Here is a 20251-nt window from a genome sequence, read left to right on the forward strand (position 1 = left end):
CCTCACTACAGCACCCGCCCACTACAGCCGCCCCCATCAATGCCCCGTGTGGTGATTTATGGAGGCCCCCCCCCCTCCGGGCAAACATGATCACTTTCTGTTATAGCCAGTGGGGGGGGGGGGGGTGCTGTAGTGGGGGGGGGGTACTGTAGTGGGGGGGGGGGTGCTGTAGTGGGGGGGGGTGCTGTAGTGTGGGGGTGGTGCTGTAGTGGGGGGGGGGTGCTGTAGTGGGGGGGTGGTGCTGTAGTGGGGGGGGGTGTTGTAGTGGGGGGGGGTGGTGTAGTGGAGGGGGGGGGTGCTGTAGTGGAGGGGGGGGGTGCTGTAGTGGAGGGGGGGGTGCTGTAGTGGAGGGGGGGATGCTGTAGTGAAGGGGGGGGGTGCTGTAGTGGGGAGGGGGCCCAGCAGCCGCTGGACGAGGCGTCTCAGGGCCCAGCTCTCAGACGAGAGGCGCTCACGTCGCTGCTGCAGCAGCTGGGGGTGGTGGTGGTGGTGGGGGGGGGGGGGGGTGGTGGTGGTGGTGGGGGGGGGGGGGGTGGTGGGAGGGTGGTGGGTGGTGGTGGTGGTAGTGGGGGGGGGGTGGAGGGGTGGTAGTGGTGGTGGGGTGGTGGTGGTAGTGGTGGTGGTGGTGTTGGTGGGGGGGTGGAGGGGTGGTAGTGGGGTGGTGGTGGTGGTGGGTGGTAGTGGGGGGGGGGGTGGAGGAGTGGTGGTGGTGGGGGGGTGGAGGGGTGGTAGTGGTGGTGGGGTGGTGGTGGTGGTGGTAGTGGTAGTGGTGGGTGGTGGTGGGGGGGGGGAGCGGTGGTAGTGGGGTGGTGGTGGTGGTGTGTGGTAGTGGGGGGGGGGTGGAGGGGTGGTGGTGGTGGTGGGGGGGTGGAGGGGTGGTAGTGGTGGTGGTAGTGGGGTGGTGGTAGTGGTAGTGGTGGTGGGGGGTGGTAGTGGTGTTGGTAGTGGGGGGTGGTGGTGGTGGTGGTTGGGTGGTAGTGGGTGGTAGTGGTGGGGGGGTGGTTGGTGGAAGTGTTCACGTGAGAGAGCGGATAGAGAGCGAGGAGGGGGTGGGAGGACGTGGGAGGATAGAGATGCGTGAGTGAGTGAACAGCCCATTCACACACACACACATACACACACACATGTGACATACACACGTGACACACACACAAAATGACACACACACATACATACACACACACACGTGTGACATACACACGTGACACACACACAAAATGACACACACACATACATACACACACACAGTGACACACACACACACAGTGACATACACACACGTGACACACACACACATACACACACACACGTGTGACATACACACGTGACACACACACAAAATGACACACACACATACATACACACACACACGTGTGACACACACACGTGTGACACACACACATACATACACACACACGTGTGACATACACACACACACACACAGTGACACACACACACACATACACACACACGTGTGACACACACACATACACACACACGTGTGACACACACACAGACACACACACATACACACACACAGACACACACACACACATGTGACACACACACACACATACACACACACAGACACACACACACACACACACACAGCGACACACACACACACAGTGACACACACACACACACAGCGACACACACACACACAGTGACACACACAGACACACAGTGACACACACACACACACAGTGACACACACACACACACAGTGACACACACACACACAGTGACATACACACACGTGACACACACACACATACACACACACACGTGTGACACACACACACACAGTGACATACACACACAGCGACACACACACACACACAGTGACACACACACACACGTGACACACACACACACACAGTGACACACACACACACACACAGTGACACACACACACACACAGTGACACACACACAGTGACACACACACACACAGTGACACACACACTGACACACACATACACACACACACACAGTGACACACACACACAGTGACACACACACACAGTGACACACACACACAGTGACACACACACACACAGTGACATACACACACATACACACACACACAGACACACACACGTGACACACACACACACAGTGACATACACACACACACACAGACACACACGTGTGACACACACACACACACATACACACACACACACACAGTGACACACACACACAGTGACACACACACGTGACACACACGTGTGACACACACACAGTGACACACACACACACAGTGACACACACACACACAGTGACACACACACAGTGACACACACACACAGTGACACACACACACACAGTGACACACACACACACAGTGACACACACACACACAGTGACACACACACACACACAGTGACACACACACACACACAGTGACACACACACACGTGACACACACACACACGTGACACACACACACAGTGACACACACGTGACACACACGTGTGACCACGCTACCTTGAGGTCCTCCTCCATCTCCGACCGTTTCCTCTCCAGAGCTCTCGTCTCCTGGGGGGGAGGGGAGGGGTGGTTAGAGCCAGGTGATGGTGGTGATGGTGGTGATGGTGATGGTGGTGATGGTGGTGATGGTGGTGGTGATGGTGGTGGTGGTGGTGGTGATGGTGGTGATGGTGGTGATGGTGATGGTGGTGATGGTGGTGATGGTGGTGGTGATGGTGGTGGTGGTGGTGGTGATGGTGGTGATGGTGGTGATGGTGGTGATGGTGGTGGTGATGGTGGTGGTGGTGGTGGTGGTGGTGGTGATGGTGGTGATGGTGGTGATGGTGGTGATGGTGATGGTGGTGATGGTGGTGATGGTGGTGGTGATGGTGGTGGTGGTGGTGGTGATGGTGGTGATGGTGGTGATGGTGGTGATGGTGGTGATGATGGTGATGGTGGTGATGGTGGTGATGGTGGTGATGGTGGTGATGGTGATGGTGGTGATGGTGGTGGTGGTGATGGTGGTGGTGGTGGTGATGGTGGTGATGGTGATGGTGGTGATGGTGGTATGGTGGTGATGTGGTGATGGTGGTGATGGTGTAATGGTGGTGATGGGGATGGTGGTGGTGGTGAATGGTGATGGTGGTGATGGTGGTGTGATGGTGGTGATGGTGATGGTGGTGATGGTGGTGATGGTGGTGATGGTGATGGTGGTGATGGGTGGTGATGGTGATGGTGGTGATGGTGATGGTGGTGATGGTGATGGTGGTGATGGTGGTGGTTGATGTGGTGGTGGTGGTGGTGGTGATGGTGATGATGGTGATGGTGGTTGGTGGTGATGGTGGTGTTGGTGGTGGTGGTGATGGTGGTGGTGGGTGGTGGTGGTGATGGTGATGGTGGTGATGGTGGTGATGGTGGTGGTGATGGTGGTGATGGTGGTGATGGTGGTGGTGGTGATGGTGATGGTGGTGATGTGGTGATGGTGGGTGATGGTGATGGTGGTGATGGTGGATGGTGGTGATGGTGATGGTGGTGATGGTGGTGGTGATGGTGGGTGGTGGTGGTGGTGATGGTGATGGTGGTGATGGTGGTGATGGTGGTGGTGATGGTGGTGATGGTGGTGATGGTGGTGGTGGTGATGGTGATGGTGGTGATGGTGGTGATGGTGGTGATGGTGGTGATGGTGATGGTGGTGGTGGTGATGGTGGTGGTGGTGATGGTGGTGGTGATGGTGGTGAATGGTGATGGTGGTGATGGTGATGATGGTGGTGATGGTGGTGGTGGTGATGGTGGTGATGGTGGTAATGGTGGTGATAGTGGTGGTGGTGATGGTGATGGTGGTGATGGTGGTGATGGTGGTGATGGTGGTGGTGGTGGTGATGGTGATGGTGGGTGGTGATGGTGGTGATGGTGGTGATGGTGGTGGTGGTGATGGTGATGGGTGATGGTGGTGATGGTGGTGATGGTGATGGTGGTGATGGTGGTGATGGTGGTGATGGTGATGGTGGTGATGGTGGTGATGGTGTGGTGAGTGATGGTGATGGTGGTGATGGTGATGGTGGTGATGGTGGTGTGTGGTGGTGGTGGTGGTGGTGGTGATGGTGATGATGGTGATGGTGGTGATGGTGATGGTGGTGATGGTGGGTGATGATGGTGGGTGGTGTGGTGGTGGTGGTGGTGATGGTGATGGTGGTGATGGTGGTGATGGTGGTGGTGATGGTGGTGATGGGTGGTGATGGTGGTGGTGGTGATGGTGATGGTGGTGATGGTGGTGATGGTGGGTGATGGTGATGGTGGTGATGGTGATGGTGTGATGGTGATGGTGGTGATGGTGGTGGTGATGGTGGTGGTGGTGGTGGTGGTGATGGTGATGGTGGTGATGGTGGTGATGGTGGTGGTGATGGTGGGTGATGGTGGTGATGGTGGTGGGTGGTGATGGTGATGGTGGTGATGGTGGTGATGGTGGTGATGGTGGTGATGGTGATGGTGGTGGTGGTGATGGTGGTGGTGGTGATGGTGGTGTGGTGATGGGATGGTGTGGTGATGGGTGGTGATGGTGGTGATGGTGGTGATGGTGGTGAGTGTGGTAATGGTGGTTATGGTGGTGGTGATGGTGGTGTGATGGTGGTGATGGTGAGGTGATGGTGGTGGTGGTGGTGATGGTGTGGTGGTGATGGTGGTGATGGTGGTGATGGTGGTGGTGGTGATGGTGATGGTGGTGATGGTGGTGATGGTGGTGGTGGTGGTGATGGTGGTGATGGTGGTGATGGTGGTGATGGTGGTGGTGGTGATGGGTGATGGTGGTGATGGTGGTGATGGTGTTGGTGGTGATGGTGATGGTGGTGATGGTGGTGATGGTGGAGGTGGTGATGTTGGTGATGGTGGTGATGGTGGTGGTGGTGGTGATGGTGGTGATGGTGGTGGTGATGGTGATGGTGGTGATGGGTGGTGGTGGTGATGGTGATGGTGGTGATGGTGGTGATGGTGATGGTGGTGATGGTGGTGATGGTGATGGTGGTGATGGTGGTGATGGTGATGGTGGTGGTGGTGGTGATGGTGGTGGTGGTGATGGTGGTGATGGTGGTGGTGGTGATGGTGGTGATGGTGATGGTGGTGATGGTGGTGGTGGTGGTGGTGATGGTGGTGGGTGGTGGTGATGGGTGGTGATGGTGGATGGTGGTGATGGTGGTGGTGGTGAGGGTGTGATGGTGGTGGTGATGGGTGATGGGTGGTGATGGTGGTGATGGTGATGGTGGTGATGGTGGTGGTGATGGTGGTGATGGTGGTGATGGTGGTGATGGTGATGGTGGTGGATGGTGGTTGGATGGTGGTGGTGGTGGATGGTGATGGTGGTGATGGTGGTGATGGTGGGTGATGGTGGTGTGGTGATGGTGGGTGATGGTGGTGATGGTGATGGTGTGATGGTGGTGATGGGTGGTGGATGGTGGGTGTGGTGGTGATGGTGATGGTGGTGATGGTGGTGGTGGTGAGGTGGTGATGGTGGTGATGGTGATGGTGGTTGATGGTGGTGTGTGGTGGTGGATGGTGATGGTGGTGATGGTGGTGGTGGTGATGGTGGATGTGGTGATGGTGGTGGTGGTGATGGTGATGGTGGTGATGGTGGTGATGGTGGTGGTGGTGATGGTGGTGATGGTGATGGTGGTGATGTGATGGTGGTGGTGGTGGTGGTGATGGTGGTGATGGTGATGGTGGTGGTGGTGATGGTGGTGGTGATGTGATGGTGGTGATGGTGGTGGTGGTGGTGGTGATGGTGGTGATGGTGGTGAGGTGGTGATGGTGGTGATGGTGGGTGGTGGTGGTGTGTGGTGATGGTGGTGATGGTGGTGGTGGTGATGGTGGTGGTGGTGGTGATGGTGATGCTGATGGTGGTGATGGTGGTGAGTGGTGGTGGTGATGATGGTGGATGTTGATGGTGGTGATGGTGGTGATGGTGGTGGTGATGGTGTGATGGTGATGGTGGTGATAGGTGGTGATGTGGTGATGGTGATGGTGGTGGTGGTGATGGTGTGATGGTGGTGGTGGTGGTGGTGGTGATGGTGGTGATGGTGGTGATGGTGGTGATGGTGGTGGTGGTGATGGTGATGATGGTGGTGATGGTGATGGTGGTGATGGTGTGGTGGTGATGGTGGTGATGGTGATGGTGGTGATGGTGGTGATGGGTGGTGGGTGGATGGTGAGTGGTGGTGATGGTGGTGGTGGTGGTGGTGATGGTGGTGGTGTGATGGGTGATGGTGGTGATGGTGATGGTGGTGATGGTGATGGTGGTGGTGGTGATGGTGGTGATGGTGATGGTGGTGATGGTGATGGTGGTGATGGTGGTGGTGGTGATGGTGGTGATGGTGGTGATGGTGTGATGGTGGTGGTGGATGATGATGGTGGTGGTGGGTGATGGTGGTGATGGTGGTGATGGTGGTGATGGTGTGATGGTGGTGGTGGTGGTGGTGATGCTGATGGTGGTGATGGTGGTGGTGGTGATGGTGGTGGTGATGGTGGTGATGGTGATGGTGGTGATGTGGTGATGGTGGTGATGGTGTTGGTGGTGATGGTGGTGATGGTGGATGGATGGTGATGGTGTGATGGTGGTGGTGATGATGATGGTGGTGGTGGTGATGGTGATGATGATGGTGGTGATGGTGATGGTGGTGATGATGATGATGGTGGTGGGTGTGATGGTGGTGATGGTGATGGTGGTGATGGTGGTGGTGTGATGATGGTGGTGGTGGTGATGGTGGTGATGGTGGTGATGGTGATGGTGGTGATGGTGGTGTGGTGATGGTGGTGATGGTGGTGTGGAGGTGATGGTGATGATGGTAGTGATGGTGGTGATGGTGGTGATGGTGATGGTGGTGATGGTGGTGATGGTGATGGTGGTGATGGTGGTGGTGGTGTGATGCTGAGGTGGTGGTGGTGATGGTGGTGTGGTGTGGTGGTGATGGTGGTGGTGATGGTGGTGTGGTGATGGTGGTGATGGTGGTGTGGTGGTGATGGTGGTGATGGTGGTGGTGGTGATGGTGATGGTGGTGATGGTGGTGATGGTGTGTGATGGTGGTGATGTGATGGTGGTGATGGTGGTGGTGATGGTGAGGTGTGATGGTGGTGGTGGTGATGGTGATGTGGTGATGGTGGTGATGGTGATGGTGGTGGTGGTGATGGTGGTGATGGTGGTGATGGTGTGATGGTGGTGGTGGTGATGGTGGTGGTGGTGGTGATGGTGGGATGTGGTGATGGTGATGTGGTGATGGTGGTGATGGTGGTGATGGTGATGGTGGTGGTGATGGTGATGATGGTGGTGATGATGATGGTGTGTGATGGTGGTGGTGATGATGATGGTGGTGGTGGTGATGGTGATGGTGGTGGTGGTGATGGTGTGATGGTGGTGGTGATGGTGGTGATGGGTGTGGTGGTGATGGTGATGGTGGTGATGGTGGTGTTGGAGGTGTGGTGATGATGATGGTAGTGATGGTGGTGATGGTGGTGATGGTGGTGATGGTGATGGTGGTGGTGGATGGTGGTGGTGGTGATGGTGGTGATGGTGGTGGTGGTGATGGTGATGATGGTGGTGGTGGTGATGGTGGTGATGGTGGTGGTGGTGATGGTGGTGATGGTGGTGGTGATGGTGGTGATGGTGGTGATGGTGGTGATGATGGTGGTGATGGTGTGATGGTGATGGTGGTGATGGTGGTGTGATGGTGGTGTGGTGATGGTGATGGTGGTGGTGGTGGTGTGGTGATGGTGGTGATGGTGGTGATGGTGGGTGATGATGGTGATGGTGTGATGGGATGGTGGTGATGGTGGTGATGGTGTGGTGATGGTGGTGATGGTGTGATGGTGGTGGTGGTGATGGTGGTGATGGTGGTGATGGTGATGGTGGTGATGGTGGTGATGGTGGTGATGGTGGTGATGGTGATGATGGTGGTGATGGTGATGATGGGGTGATGGTGGTGATGGTGATGATGGTGGTGATGGTGGATGATGGTGGTGATGGTGTGTGGTGGTGATGGTGATGAGGTGGTGATGGTGATGGTGGTGATGGTGGTGATGGTGAGGTGGTGGTGGTGGTGATGTGGTGTGGTGATGGTGGTGATGGTGGTGGTGTGATGGTGGTGATGGTGGTGGTGGTGGTGGTGTGATGGTGTGATGGTGGTGATGGTGATGGTGGTGGTGGTGATGGTGATGGTGGTGTGGTGGTGATGGTGGTGATGGTGGTGGTGGTGGTGGGTGATGATGGTGGTGATGGTGGTGGTGGTGATGGTGGTGTGGTGGTGATGGTGATGGTGGTGGTGATGGTGGTGATGGTGGTGATGGTGGGTGGTGATGGTGGTGATGGTGGTGGTGTGGTGATGGTGGTGGTGGTGTGGTGATGGTGGTGATGGTGGTGGTGGTGGTGATGGTGGTGATGGTGGTGGTGGTGGTGGTGATGATGGTGGTGATGGTGGTGGTGGTGGTGATGGTGGTGGTGATGATGGTGGTGATGGTGATGGTGGTGATGGTGGTGATGGTGGGTGATGGTGATGGTGGTGGTGTGGTGATGGTGATGATGGTGGTGGTGGTGGTGGTGGTGGTGATGTGGTGGGTGGTGATGGTGGTGATGGTGGTGTGGTGATGGTGATGATGGTGGTGATGGTGGTGATGGTGGTGTGGTGGTGATGGTGGTGATGGTGGTGATGGTGATGGTGGTGATGGTGGTGGTGATGGTGGTGGTGATGGTGGTGGTGGTGATGGTGGTGATGGTGGTGATGGTGATGGTGATGTTGGTGGTGATGGTGGTGATGGTGATGGTGGTGGTACGTGGTGATGGTGTTGATGGTGGTGGTTGTGGTGATGGTGGTGGTGTGGTGATGGTGGTGATGGATGGTGGTGGTGTGGTGATGGTGGTGATGGTGGTGAGGTGGTGGTGGTGGTGATGGTGTTGATAAGGTGGGTAGGTGGTGTGGTTGGTGATGGTGTTGGTGGTGGATGGCGGCGTTATGATTGTTGATGGTGGTATGGTTTGGTGATGGTGATGGTGGTGATGGTGGTGATGGTGACGGTGGTGGTGATGGTGGTGATGGTGGTGGTGATGGTGGTGATGGTGATGGTGGTGGTGATGGTGGTGGTGATGGTGGTGGTGATGGTGGTGGTGATGGTGGTGGTGGTGGTGGTGATGGTGGTGATGGTGATGATGGTGGTGATGGTGATGGTGGTGGTGATGGTGGTGATGATGGTGATGGTGGTGGTGATGGTGATGGTGGTGGTGATGGTGGTGATGGTGATGATGGTGGTGATGGTGATGGTGATGGTGATGGTGGTGATGGTGATGATGGTGGTGGTGGTGGTGATGGTGGTGGTGATGGTGGTGATGGTGATGATGGTGGTGATGGTGGTGATGGTGGTGATGGTGATGGTGGTGGTAGCGGTGATGGTGATGATGGTGGTGGTGGTGGTGATGGTAGGTGATGGTGGTGATGGTGTGGTGGTGGTGAGGGTGCTGGTGGTGATGATGGTGATGGTGGTGATGTGGTGGTGGTGGTGGTGATGGTGGTGATGTGGTGGTGGTGGTGGTGATGGTGGTGATGATGGTGTAGTGGTGGTGAGGGTGATGGTGGTGATGATGGTGATGGTGGTGATGGTGGTGATGGTGGTGGTGATGATGGTGGTGGTGATGATGATGGTAACGACGGTCACCACGGTAACGGCCTACAGGACTCACCCTTTTCTCCGCTTCCAAAAGCGTCGAGCGGTTTGGCCTCTGCGAGACAAAAACATCGTCACCACCATGACGTCATTACAACGTCATCACGACGTCGTCATGACGTCACCACACGTCATTACAACGTCACAATGACGTCACCACGACGTTGCCACATGACCGCATCGTCACCGCAACAACGTCGGCCGCGTGACGTCACAGACAACACCCCCCCGTACCCCCCCCCCCACCCTTAGCCCCCCCACCCACTCCTTAGCCAATCACCACCCCCCGCCTTAGCCCCTCCCCCTTATCCCAACCAACCCCCTCCTTGACAAAGCCCCCTATAGCCCCCTTAGCAACACCTTAGACACACCCTCAACCCCCACTTAGCAACCCCCCCTTAGCAACCCCCCCTTAGCAACCCGCCCTTAGCAACCCGCCCTTAGCAACCCGCCCTTAGCAACCCCCCCTTAGCAACCCCCCCCCGTAGCCCCCACCTGAGAGACCCTCTCGAGCTGTGATTGGCTGTGGCTCAGCCCCCCGTAGCCCCCACCTGAGAGACCCTCTCGAGCTGTGATTGGCTGAGGCTCAGCCCCCCGAAGCCCCCACCTGAGAGACCCTCTCGAGCTGTGATTGGCTGAGGCTCAGCCCCCCGTAGCCCCCACCTGAGAGACCCTCTCGAGCTGTGATTGGCTGAGGCTCAGCAACCCCCCCCCCCCCGTAGCCCCCACCTGAGAGACCCTCTCGAGCTGTGATTGGCTGAGGCTCAGCCCCCCGTAGCCCCCACCTGAGAGACCCTCTCGAGCTGTGATTGGCTGAGGCTCAGCAACCCCCCCCCCCCCGTAGCCCCCACCTGAGAGACCCTCTCGAGCTGTGATTGGCTGTGGCTCAGCCCCCCGTAGCCCCCACCTGAGAGACCCTCTCGAGCTGTGATTGGCTGAGGCTCAGCCCCCCGTAGCCCCCACCTGAGAGACCCTCTCGAGCTGTGATTGGCTGTGGCTCAGCCCCCCGTAGCCCCCACCTGAGAGACCCTCTCGAGCTGTGATTGGCTGTGGCTCAGCCCCCCGTAGCCCCCACCTGAGAGACCCTCTCGAGCTGTGATTGGCTGAGGCTCAGCCCCCCGTAGCCCCCACCTGAGAGACCCTCTCGAGCTGTGATTGGCTGTGGCTCAGCCCCCCGTAGCCCCCACCTGAGAGACCCTCTCGAGCTGTGATTGGCTGAGGCTCAGCCCCCCGTAGCCCCCACCTGAGAGACCCTCTCGAGCTGTGATTGGCTGAGGCTCAGCAACCCCCTCCCCCGTAGCCCCCACCTGAGAGACCCTCTCGAGCTGTGATTGGCTGTGGCTCAGCCCCCCGTAGCCCCCACCTGAGAGACCCTCTCGAGCTGTGATTGGCTGAGGCTCAGCCCCCCGTAGCCCCCACCTGAGAGACCCTCTCGAGCTGTGATTGGCTGTGGCTCAGCCCCCCGTAGCCCCCACCTGAGAGACCCTCTCGAGCTGTGATTGGCTGAGGCTCAGCCCCCCGTAGCCCCCACCTGAGAGACCCTCTCGAGCTGTGATTGGCTGAGGCTCAGCCCCCCGTAGCCCCCACCTGAGAGACCCTCTCGAGCTGTGATTGGCTGTGGCTCAGCCCCCCGTAGCCCCCACCTGAGAGACCCTCTCGAGCTGTGATTGGCTGAGGCTCAGCCCCCCGTAGCCCCCACCTGAGAGACCCTCTCGAGCTGTGATTGGCTGAGGCTCAGCCCCCCGTAGCCCCCACCTGAGAGACCCTCTCGAGCTGTGATTGGCTGTGGCTCAGCCCCCCGTAGCCCCCACCTGAGAGACCCTCTCGAGCTGTGATTGGCTGTGGCTCAGCCCCCCGTAGCCCCCACCTGAGAGACCCTCTCGAGCTGTGATTGGCTGAGGCTCAGCCCCCCGTAGCCCCCACCTGAGAGACCCTCTCGAGCTGTGATTGGCTGAGGCTCAGCCCCCCGTAGACCCCACCTGAGAGACCCTCTCGAGCTGTGATTGGCTGAGGCTCAGCTCCGCGTAGCCCCCACCTGAGAGACCCTCTCGAGCTGTGATTGGCTGAGGCTCAGCCCCCCGTAGCCCCCACCTGAGAGACCCTCTCGAGCTGTGATTGGCCGAGGCTCAGCCCCCCGTAGCCCCCACCTGAGAGACCCTCTCGAGCTGTGATTGGCTGAGGCTCAGCTCCGCGTGCACCTGCACCAGCTTCTCCTTCAGACGGCGACTCTCCTCCAGTTGCTCTTCAAACAGCTGCGGGGGGGGGCACGGGGGGGGGGGGGGTCTCTGTGTGGTGAGTCTGTGGGTCTCTGTGTGGTGAGTCTGTGGGTCTCTGTGTGGTGAGTCTGTGGGTCTCTGTGTGGTGAGTCTGTGGGTCTCTGTGTGGTGAGTCTGTGGGTCTCTGTGTGGTGAGTCTGTGGGTCTCTGTGTGGTGAGTCTGTGGGTCTCTGTGTGGTGAGTCTGTGGGTCTCTGTGTGGTGAGTCTGTGGGTCTCTGTGTGGTGAGTCTGTGGGTCTCTGTGTGGTGAGTCTGTGGGTCTCTGTGTGGTGAGTTTGTGGGTCTCTGTGTGGTGAGTCTGTGGGTCTCTGTGTGGTGATTCTGTGGGTCTCTGTGTGGTGAGTCTGTGGGTCTCTGTGTGATGAGTCTGTGGGTCTCTGTGTGGTGAGTCTGTGGGTCTCTGTGTGGTGAGTTTGTGGGTCTCTGTGTGGTGAGTCTGTGGGTCTCTGTGTGGTGATTCTGTGGGTCTCTGTGTGGTGAGTCTGTGGGTCTCTGTGTGGTGAGTTTGTGGGTCTCTGTGTGGTGAGTCTGTGGGTCTCTGTGTGGTGATTCTGTGGGTCTCTGTGTGGTGAGTCTGTGGGTCTCTGTGTGGTGAGTCTGTGGGTCTCTGTGTGGTGAGTCTGTGGGTCTCTGTGTGGTGAGTCTGTGGGTCTCTGTGTGATGAGTCTGTGGGTCTCTGTGTGGTGAGTCTGTGAGTCTCTGTGTGGTGAGTTTGTGGGTCTCTGTGTGGTGAGTCTGTGGGTCTCTGTGTGGTGATTCTGTGGGTCTCTGTGTGGTGAGTTTGTGGGTCTCTGTGTGGTGAGTCTGTGGGTCTCTGTGTGGTGAGTCTGTGGTGATTCTGTGGGTCTCTGTGTGGTGATTCTGTGGGTCTCTGTGTGGTGAGTCTGTGGGTCTCTGTGTGGTGAGTCTGTGGTGATTCTGTGGGTCTCTGTGTGGTGTTTGTGGGTCTCTGTGTGGTGAGTCTGTGGGTCTCTGTGTGGTGATTCTGTGGGTCTCTGTGTGGTGAGTCTGTGGTGATTCTGTGGGTCTCTGTGTGGTGTTTGTGGGTCTCTGTGTGGTGAGTTTGTGGGTCTCTGTGTGGTGAGTCTGTGGGTCTCTGTGTGGTGAGTCTGTGGGTCTCTGTGTGGTGAGTTTGTGGGTCTCTGTGTGGTGAGTCTGTGGGTCTCTGTGTGGTGAGTTTGTGGGTCTCTGCGTGGTGAGTCTGTGGGTCTCTGTGTGGTGAGTCTGTGGGTCTCTGTGTGGTGAGTCTGTGGGTCTCTGTGTGGTGAGTCTGTGGGTCTCTGTGTGGTGAGTCTGTGGGTCTCTGTGTGGTGAGTCTGTGGGTCTCTGTGTGGTGAGTCTGTGGGTCTCTGTGTGGTGAGTCTGTGGGTCTCTGTGTGGTGAGTTTGTGAGTCTCTGTGTGGTGAGTCTGTGGGTCTCTGTGTGGTGAGTCTGTGGGTCTCTGTGTGGTGAGTCTGTGGGTCTCTGTGTGGTGAGTCTGTGGGTCTCTGTGTGGTGAGTCTGTGGGTCTCTGTGTGGTGAGTTTGTGAGTCTCTGTGTGGTGAGTCTGTGGGTATCTGTGTGGTGAGTCTGTGGGTCTCTGTGTGGTGAGTCTGTGGGTCTCTGTGTGGTGAGTCTGTGGGTCTCTGTGTGGTGAGTCTGTGTGGTGAGTCTGTGGGTCTCTGTGTGGTGAGTTTGTGAGTCTCTGTGTGGTGAGTTTGTGAGTCTCTGTGTGGTGAGTCTGTGGGTCTCTGTGTGGTGAGTCTGTGGGTCTCTGTGTGGTGAGTCTGTGGGTCTCTGTGTGGTGAGTCTGTGGGTCTCTGTGTGGTGAGTCTGTGGGTCTCTGTGTGGTGAGTCTGTGGGTCTCTGTGTGGTGAGTCTGTGGGTCTCTGTGTGGTGAGTCTGTGTGGTGAGTCTGTGGGTCTCTGTGTGGTGAGTTTGTGAGTCTCTGTGTGGTGAGTTTGTGAGTCTCTGTGTGGTGAGTCTGTGGGTCTCTGTGTGGTGAGTCTGTGGGTCTCTGTGTGGTGAGTCTGTGGGTCTCTGTGTGGTGAGTCTGTGGGTCTCTGTGTGGTGAGTCTGTGGGTCTCTGTGTGGTGAGTCTGTGGGTCTCTGTGTGGTGAGTCTGTGGGTCTCTGTGTGGTGAGTCTGTGTGGTGAGTCTGTGGGTCTCTGTGTGGTGAGTTTGTGAGTCTCTGTGTGGTGAGTTTGTGAGTCTCTGTGTGGTGAGTCTGTGGGTCTCTGTGTGGTGAGTCTGTGGGTCTCTGTGTGGTGAGTCTGTGGGTCTCTGTGTGGTGAGTCTGTGGGTCTCTGTGTGGTGAGTCTGTGGGTCTCTGTGTGGTGAGTCTGTGGGTCTCTGTGTGGTGAGTCTGTGGGTCTCTGTGTGGTGAGTCTGTGGGTCTCTGTGTGGTGAGTCTGTGGGTCTCTGTGTGATGAGTCTGTGGGTCTCTGTGTGGTGAGTCTGTGAGTCTCTGTGTGGTGAGTTTGTGGGTCTCTGTGTGGTGAGTCTGTGGGTCTCTGTGTGGTGATTCTGTGGGTCTCTGTGTGGTGAGTTTGTGGGTCTCTGTGTGGTGAGTCTGTGGGTCTCTGTGTGGTGAGTCTGTGGTGATTCTGTGGGTCTCTGTGTGGTGATTCTGTGGGTCTCTGTGTGGTGAGTCTGTGGGTCTCTGTGTGGTGAGTCTGTGGTGATTCTGTGGGTCTCTGTGTGGTGTTTGTGGGTCTCTGTGTGGTGAGTCTGTGGGTCTCTGTGTGGTGATTCTGTGGGTCTCTGTGTGGTGAGTCTGTGGTGATTCTGTGGGTCTCTGTGTGGTGTTTGTGGGTCTCTGTGTGGTGAGTTTGTGGGTCTCTGTGTGGTGAGTCTGTGGGTCTCTGTGTGGTGAGTCTGTGGGTCTCTGTGTGGTGAGTTTGTGGGTCTCTGTGTGGTGAGTCTGTGGGTCTCTGTGTGGTGAGTTTGTGGGTCTCTGCGTGGTGAGTCTGTGGGTCTCTGTGTGGTGAGTCTGTGGGTCTCTGTGTGGTGAGTCTGTGGGTCTCTGTGTGGTGAGTCTGTGGGTCTCTGTGTGGTGAGTCTGTGGGTCTCTGTGTGGTGAGTCTGTGGGTCTCTGTGTGGTGAGTCTGTGGGTCTCTGTGTGGTGAGTCTGTGGGTCTCTGTGTGGTGAGTTTGTGAGTCTCTGTGTGGTGAGTCTGTGGGTCTCTGTGTGGTGAGTCTGTGGGTCTCTGTGTGGTGAGTCTGTGGGTCTCTGTGTGGTGAGTCTGTGGGTCTCTGTGTGGTGAGTTTGTGAGTCTCTGTGTGGTGAGTCTGTGGGTATCTGTGTGGTGAGTCTGTGGGTCTCTGTGTGGTGAGTCTGTGGGTCTCTGTGTGGTGAGTCTGTGGGTCTCTGTGTGGTGAGTCTGTGTGGTGAGTCTGTGGGTCTCTGTGTGGTGAGTTTGTGAGTCTCTGTGTGGTGAGTTTGTGAGTCTCTGTGTGGTGAGTCTGTGGGTCTCTGTGTGGTGAGTCTGTGGGTCTCTGTGTGGTGAGTCTGTGGGTCTCTGTGTGGTGAGTCTGTGGGTCTCTGTGTGGTGAGTCTGTGGGTCTCTGTGTGGTGAGTCTGTGGGTCTCTGTGTGGTGAGTCTGTGGGTCTCTGTGTGGTGAGTCTGTGTGGTGAGTCTGTGGGTCTCTGTGTGGTGAGTTTGTGAGTCTCTGTGTGGTGAGTTTGTGAGTCTCTGTGTGGTGAGTCTGTGGGTCTCTGTGTGGTGAGTCTGTGGGTCTCTGTGTGGTGAGTCTGTGGGTCTCTGTGTGGTGAGTCTGTGGGTCTCTGTGTGGTGAGTCTGTGGGTCTCTGTGTGGTGAGTCTGTGGGTCTCTGTGTGGTGAGTCTGTGGGTCTCTGTGTGGTGAGTCTGTGGGTCTCTGTGTGGTGAGTCTGTGTGGTGAGTCTGTGGGTCTCTGTGTGGTGAGTTTGTGAGTCTCTGTGTGGTGAGTTTGTGAGTCTCTGTGTGGTGAGTCTGTGGGTCTCTGTGTGGTGAGTCTGTGGGTCTCTGTGTGGTGAGTCTGTGGGTCTCTGTGTGGTGAGTCTGTGGGTCTCTGTGTGGTGAGTCTGTGGGTCTCTGTGTGGTGAGTCTGTGGGTCTCTGTGTGGTGAGTCTGTGGGTCTCTGTGTGGTGAGTCTGTGGGTCTCTGTGTGGTGAGTCTGTGTGGTGAGTCTGTGGGTCTCTGTGTGGTGAGTCTGTGGGTCTCTGTGTGGTGAGTCTGTGGTGAGTCTATGGGTCTCTGTGTGGTGAGTCTATGGGTCTCTGTGTGGTGAGTCTGTGGGTCTCTGTGTGGTGAGTCTGTGGGTCTCTGTGTGATGAGTCTGTGGGTCTCTGTGTGGTGAGTCTGTGGGTCTCTGTGTGGTGAGTCTATGGGTCTCTGTGTGGTGAGTCTGTGGGTCTCTGTGTGGTGAGTCTGTGGGTCTCTGTGTGATGAGTATGTGGGTCTCTGTGTGGTGAGTCTATGGGTCTCTGTGTGGTGAGTCTGTGGGTATCTGTGTGGTGAGTCTATGGGTCTCTGTGTGGTGAGTCTGTGGGTCTCTGTGTGATGAGTCTGTGGGTCTCTGTGTGGTGAGTCTGTGGGTCTCTGTGTGATGAGTCTGTGGGTCTCTGTGTGGTGAGTCTATGGGTCTCTGTGTGGTGAGTCTGTGGGTCTCTGTGTGGTGAGTCTGTGGGTCTCTGTGTGGTGAGTCTGTGGGTCTCTGTGTGGTGAGTCTGTGGGTCTCTGTGTGGTGAGTCTATGGGTCTCTGTGTGTGATGAGTCTGTGGGTCTCTGTGTGGTGAGTCTGTGGGTCTCTGTGTGGTGAGTCTGTGGGTCTCTGTGTGATGAGTCTGTGGGTCTCTGTGTGGTGAGTCTGTGGGTCTCTGTGTGGAGAGTCTGTGGGTCTCTGTGTGGTGAGTCTATGGGTCTCTGTTTGGTGAGTCTGTGGGTCTCTGTGTGATGAGTCTGTGGGTCTCTGTGTGGTGAGTATGTGGGTCTCTGTGTGGTGAGTCTGTGGGTCTCTGTGTGGTGAGTCTATGGGTCTCTGCGTGGTGAGTCTGTGGGTCTCTGTGTGGTGAGTCTGTGGGTCTCTGTGTGGTGAGTCTGTGGGTCTCTGTGTGGTGAGTCTGTGGGTCTCTGTGATGAGTCTGTGAGTCTCTTTGATGAGTCTGTGGGTCTCTGTGTGATGAGTCTGTGGGTCTCTGTGTGGTGAGTCTGTGGGTCTCTGTGTGGTGAGTCTGTGGGTCTCTGTGTGGTGAGTCTGTGGGTCTCTGTGATGAGTCTGTGAGTCTCTTTGATGAGTCTGTGGGTCTCTGTGTGATGAGTCTGTGGCTCTGTGTGGTGAGTCTGTGGGTCTCTGTGTGGTGAGTCTGTGGGTCTCTGTGTGGTGAGTCTGTGTGGTGAGTCTGTGGGTCTCTGTGTGGTGAGTTTGTGAGTCTCTGTGTGGTGAGTTTGTGAGTCTCTGTGTGGTGAGTCTGTGGGTCTCTGTGTGGTGAGTTTGTGGGTCTCTGCGTGGTGAGTCTGTGGGTCTCTGTGTGGTGAGTCTGTGGGTCTCTGTGTGGTGAGTCTGTGGGTCTCTGTGTGGTGAGTCTGTGGGTCTCTGTGTGGTGAGTCTGTGGGTCTCTGTGTGGTGAGTCTGTGGGTCTCTGTGTGGTGAGTTTGTGAGTCTCTGTGTGGTGAGTCTGTGGGTCTCTGTGTGGTGAGTCTGTGGGTCTCTGTGTGGTGAGTCTGTGGGTCTCTGTGTGGTGAGTCTGTGGGTCTCTGTGTGGTGAGTCTGTGGGTCTCTGTGTGGTGAGTTTGTGAGTCTCTGTGTGGTGAGTCTGTGGGTATCTGTGTGGTGAGTCTGTGGGTCTCTGTGTGGTGAGTCTGTGGGTCTCTGTGTGGTGAGTCTGTGGGTCTCTGTGTGGTGAGTCTGTGTGGTGAGTCTGTGGGTCTCTGTGTGGTGAGTTTGTGAGTCTCTGTGTGGTGAGTTTGTGAGTCTCTGTGTGGTGAGTCTGTGGGTCTCTGTGTGGTGAGTCTGTGGGTCTCTGTGTGGTGAGTCTGTGGGTCTCTGTGTGGTGAGTCTGTGGGTCTCTGTGTGGTGAGTCTGTGGGTCTCTGTGTGGTGAGTCTGTGGGTCTCTGTGTGGTGAGTCTGTGGGTCTCTGTGTGGTGAGTCTGTGGGTCTCTGTGTGGTGAGTCTGTGTGGTGAGTCTGTGGGTCTCTGTGTGGTGAGTTTGTGAGTCTCTGTGTGGTGAGTTTGTGAGTCTCTGTGTGGTGAGTCTGTGGGTCTCTGTGTGGTGAGTCTGTGGGTCTCTGTGTGGTGAGTCTGTGGGTCTCTGTGTGGTGAGTCTGTGGGTCTCTGTGTGGTGAGTCTGTGGGTCTCTGTGTGGTGAGTCTGTGGGTCTCTGTGTGGTGAGTCTGTGGGTCTCTGTGTGGTGAGTCTGTGGGTCTCTGTGTGGTGAGTCTGTGTGGTGAGTCTGTGGGTCTCTGTGTGGTGAGTTTGTGAGTCTCTGTGTGGTGAGTTTGTGAGTCTCTGTGTGGTGAGTCTGTGGGTCTCTGTGTGGTGAGTCTGTGGGTCTCTGTGTGGTGAGTCTGTGGGTCTCTGTGTGGTGAGTCTGTGGGTCTCTGTGTGGTGAGTCTGTGGGTCTCTGTGTGGTGAGTCTGTGGGTCTCTGTGTGGTGAGTCTGTGGGTCTCTGTGTGGTGAGTCTGTGGGTCTCTGTGTGGTGAGTCTGTGTGGTGAGTCTGTGGGTCTCTGTGTGGTGAGTCTGTGGGTCTCTGTGTGGTGAGTCTGTGGTGAGTCTATGGGTCTCTGTGTGGTGAGTCTATGGGTCTCTGTGTGGTGAGTCTGTGGGTCTCTGTGTGGTGAGTCTGTGGGTCTCTGTGTGATGAGTCTGTGGGTCTCTGTGTGGTGAGTCTGTGGGTCTCTGTGTGGTGAGTCTATGGGTCTCTGTGTGGTGAGTCTGTGGGTCTCTGTGTGGTGAGTCTGTGGGTCTCTGTGTGATGAGTATGTGGGTCTCTGTGTGGTGAGTCTATGGGTCTCTGTGTGGTGAGTCTGTGGGTATCTGTGTGGTGAGTCTATGGGTCTCTGTGTGGTGAGTCTGTGGGTCTCTGTGTGATGAGTCTGTGGGTCTCTGTGTGGTGAGTCTGTGGGTCTCTGTGTGATGAGTCTGTGGGTCTCTGTGTGGTGAGTCTATGGGTCTCTGTGTGGTGAGTCTGTGGGTCTCTGTGTGGTGAGTCTGTGGGTCTCTGTGTGGTGAGTCTGTGGGTCTCTGTGTGGTGAGTCTGTGGGTCTCTGTGTGGTGAGTCTATGGGTCTCTGTGTGTGATGAGTCTGTGGGTCTCTGTGTGGTGAGTCTGTGGGTCTCTGTGTGGTGAGTCTGTGGGTCTCTGTGTGATGAGTCTGTGGGTCTCTGTGTGGTGAGTCTGTGGGTCTCTGTGTGGAGAGTCTGTGGGTCTCTGTGTTGTGAGTCTATGGGTCTCTGTTTGGTGAGTCTGTGGGTCTCTGTGTGATGAGTCTGTGGGTCTCTGTGTGGTGAGTATGTGGGTCTCTGTGTGGTGAGTCTGTGGGTCTCTGTGTGGTGAGTCTATGGGTCTCTGCGTGGTGAGTCTGTGGGTCTCTGTGTGGTGAGTCTGTGGGTCTCTGTGTGGTGAGTCTGTGGGTCTCTGTGTGGTGAGTCTGTGGGTCTCTGTGATGAGTCTGTGAGTCTCTTTGATGAGTCTGTGGGTCTCTGTGTGATGAGTCTGTGGGTCTCTGTGTGGTGAGTCTGTGGGTCTCTGTGTGGTGAGTCTGTGGGTCTCTGTGTGGTGAGTCTGTGGGTCTCTGTGATGAGTCTGTGAGTCTCTTTGATGAGTCTGTGGGTCTCTGTGTGATGAGTCTGTGGCTCTGTGTGGTGAGTCTGTGGGTCTCTGTGTGGTGAGTCTGTGGGTCTCTGTGTGGTGAGTCTGTGTGGTGAGTCTGTGGGTCTCTGTGTGGTGAGTTTGTGAGTCTCTGTGTGGTGAGTTTGTGAGTCTCTGTGTGGTGAGTCTGTGGGTCTCTGTGTGGTGAGTCTGTGGGTCTCTGTGTGGTGAGTCTGTGGGTCTCTGTGTGGTGAGTCTGTGGGTCTCTGTGTGGTGAGTCTGTGGGTCTCTGTGTGGTGAGTCTGTGGGTCTCTGTGTGGTGAGTCTGTGGGTCTCTGTGTAGTGAGTCTGTGGGTCTCTGTGTGGTGAGTCTGTGTGGTGAGTCTGTGGGTCTCTGTGTGGTGAGTTTGTGAGTCTCTGTGTGGTGAGTTTGTGAGTCTCTGTGTGGTGAGTCTGTGGGTCTCTGTGTGGTGAGTCTGTGGGTCTCTGTGTGGTGAGTCTGTGGGTCTCTGTGTGGTGAGTCTGTGGGTCTCT

The 20251-nt window shown here is 56.6% G+C and overlaps 1 protein-coding gene across 1 annotated transcript in view; it reads right to left on the bottom strand.

The window, feature by feature from the left end:
* LOC144948237 (protein phosphatase 1 regulatory subunit 12C-like) overlaps positions 1 to 20251 on the bottom strand; it is a 98969-nt gene that overhangs the window by 22622 nt on the left and 56096 nt on the right. Inside the window, exons 8-10 of the mRNA XM_078877660.1 lie at positions 11816 to 11920; positions 9685 to 9723; positions 2493 to 2543 (exon numbers count right to left, since the gene is read on the bottom strand). Coding sequence (XP_078733786.1) covers positions 2493 to 2543; positions 9685 to 9723; positions 11816 to 11920 — 195 coding nt within the window. The remainder of the gene's footprint in view (positions 1 to 2492; positions 2544 to 9684; positions 9724 to 11815; positions 11921 to 20251) is intronic.

Source organism: Lampetra fluviatilis, chromosome 48 (assembly GCF_964198595.1).
Source record: "Lampetra fluviatilis chromosome 48, kcLamFluv1.1, whole genome shotgun sequence".
Lineage (NCBI taxonomy): Eukaryota > Metazoa > Chordata > Hyperoartia > Petromyzontiformes > Petromyzontidae > Lampetra > Lampetra fluviatilis.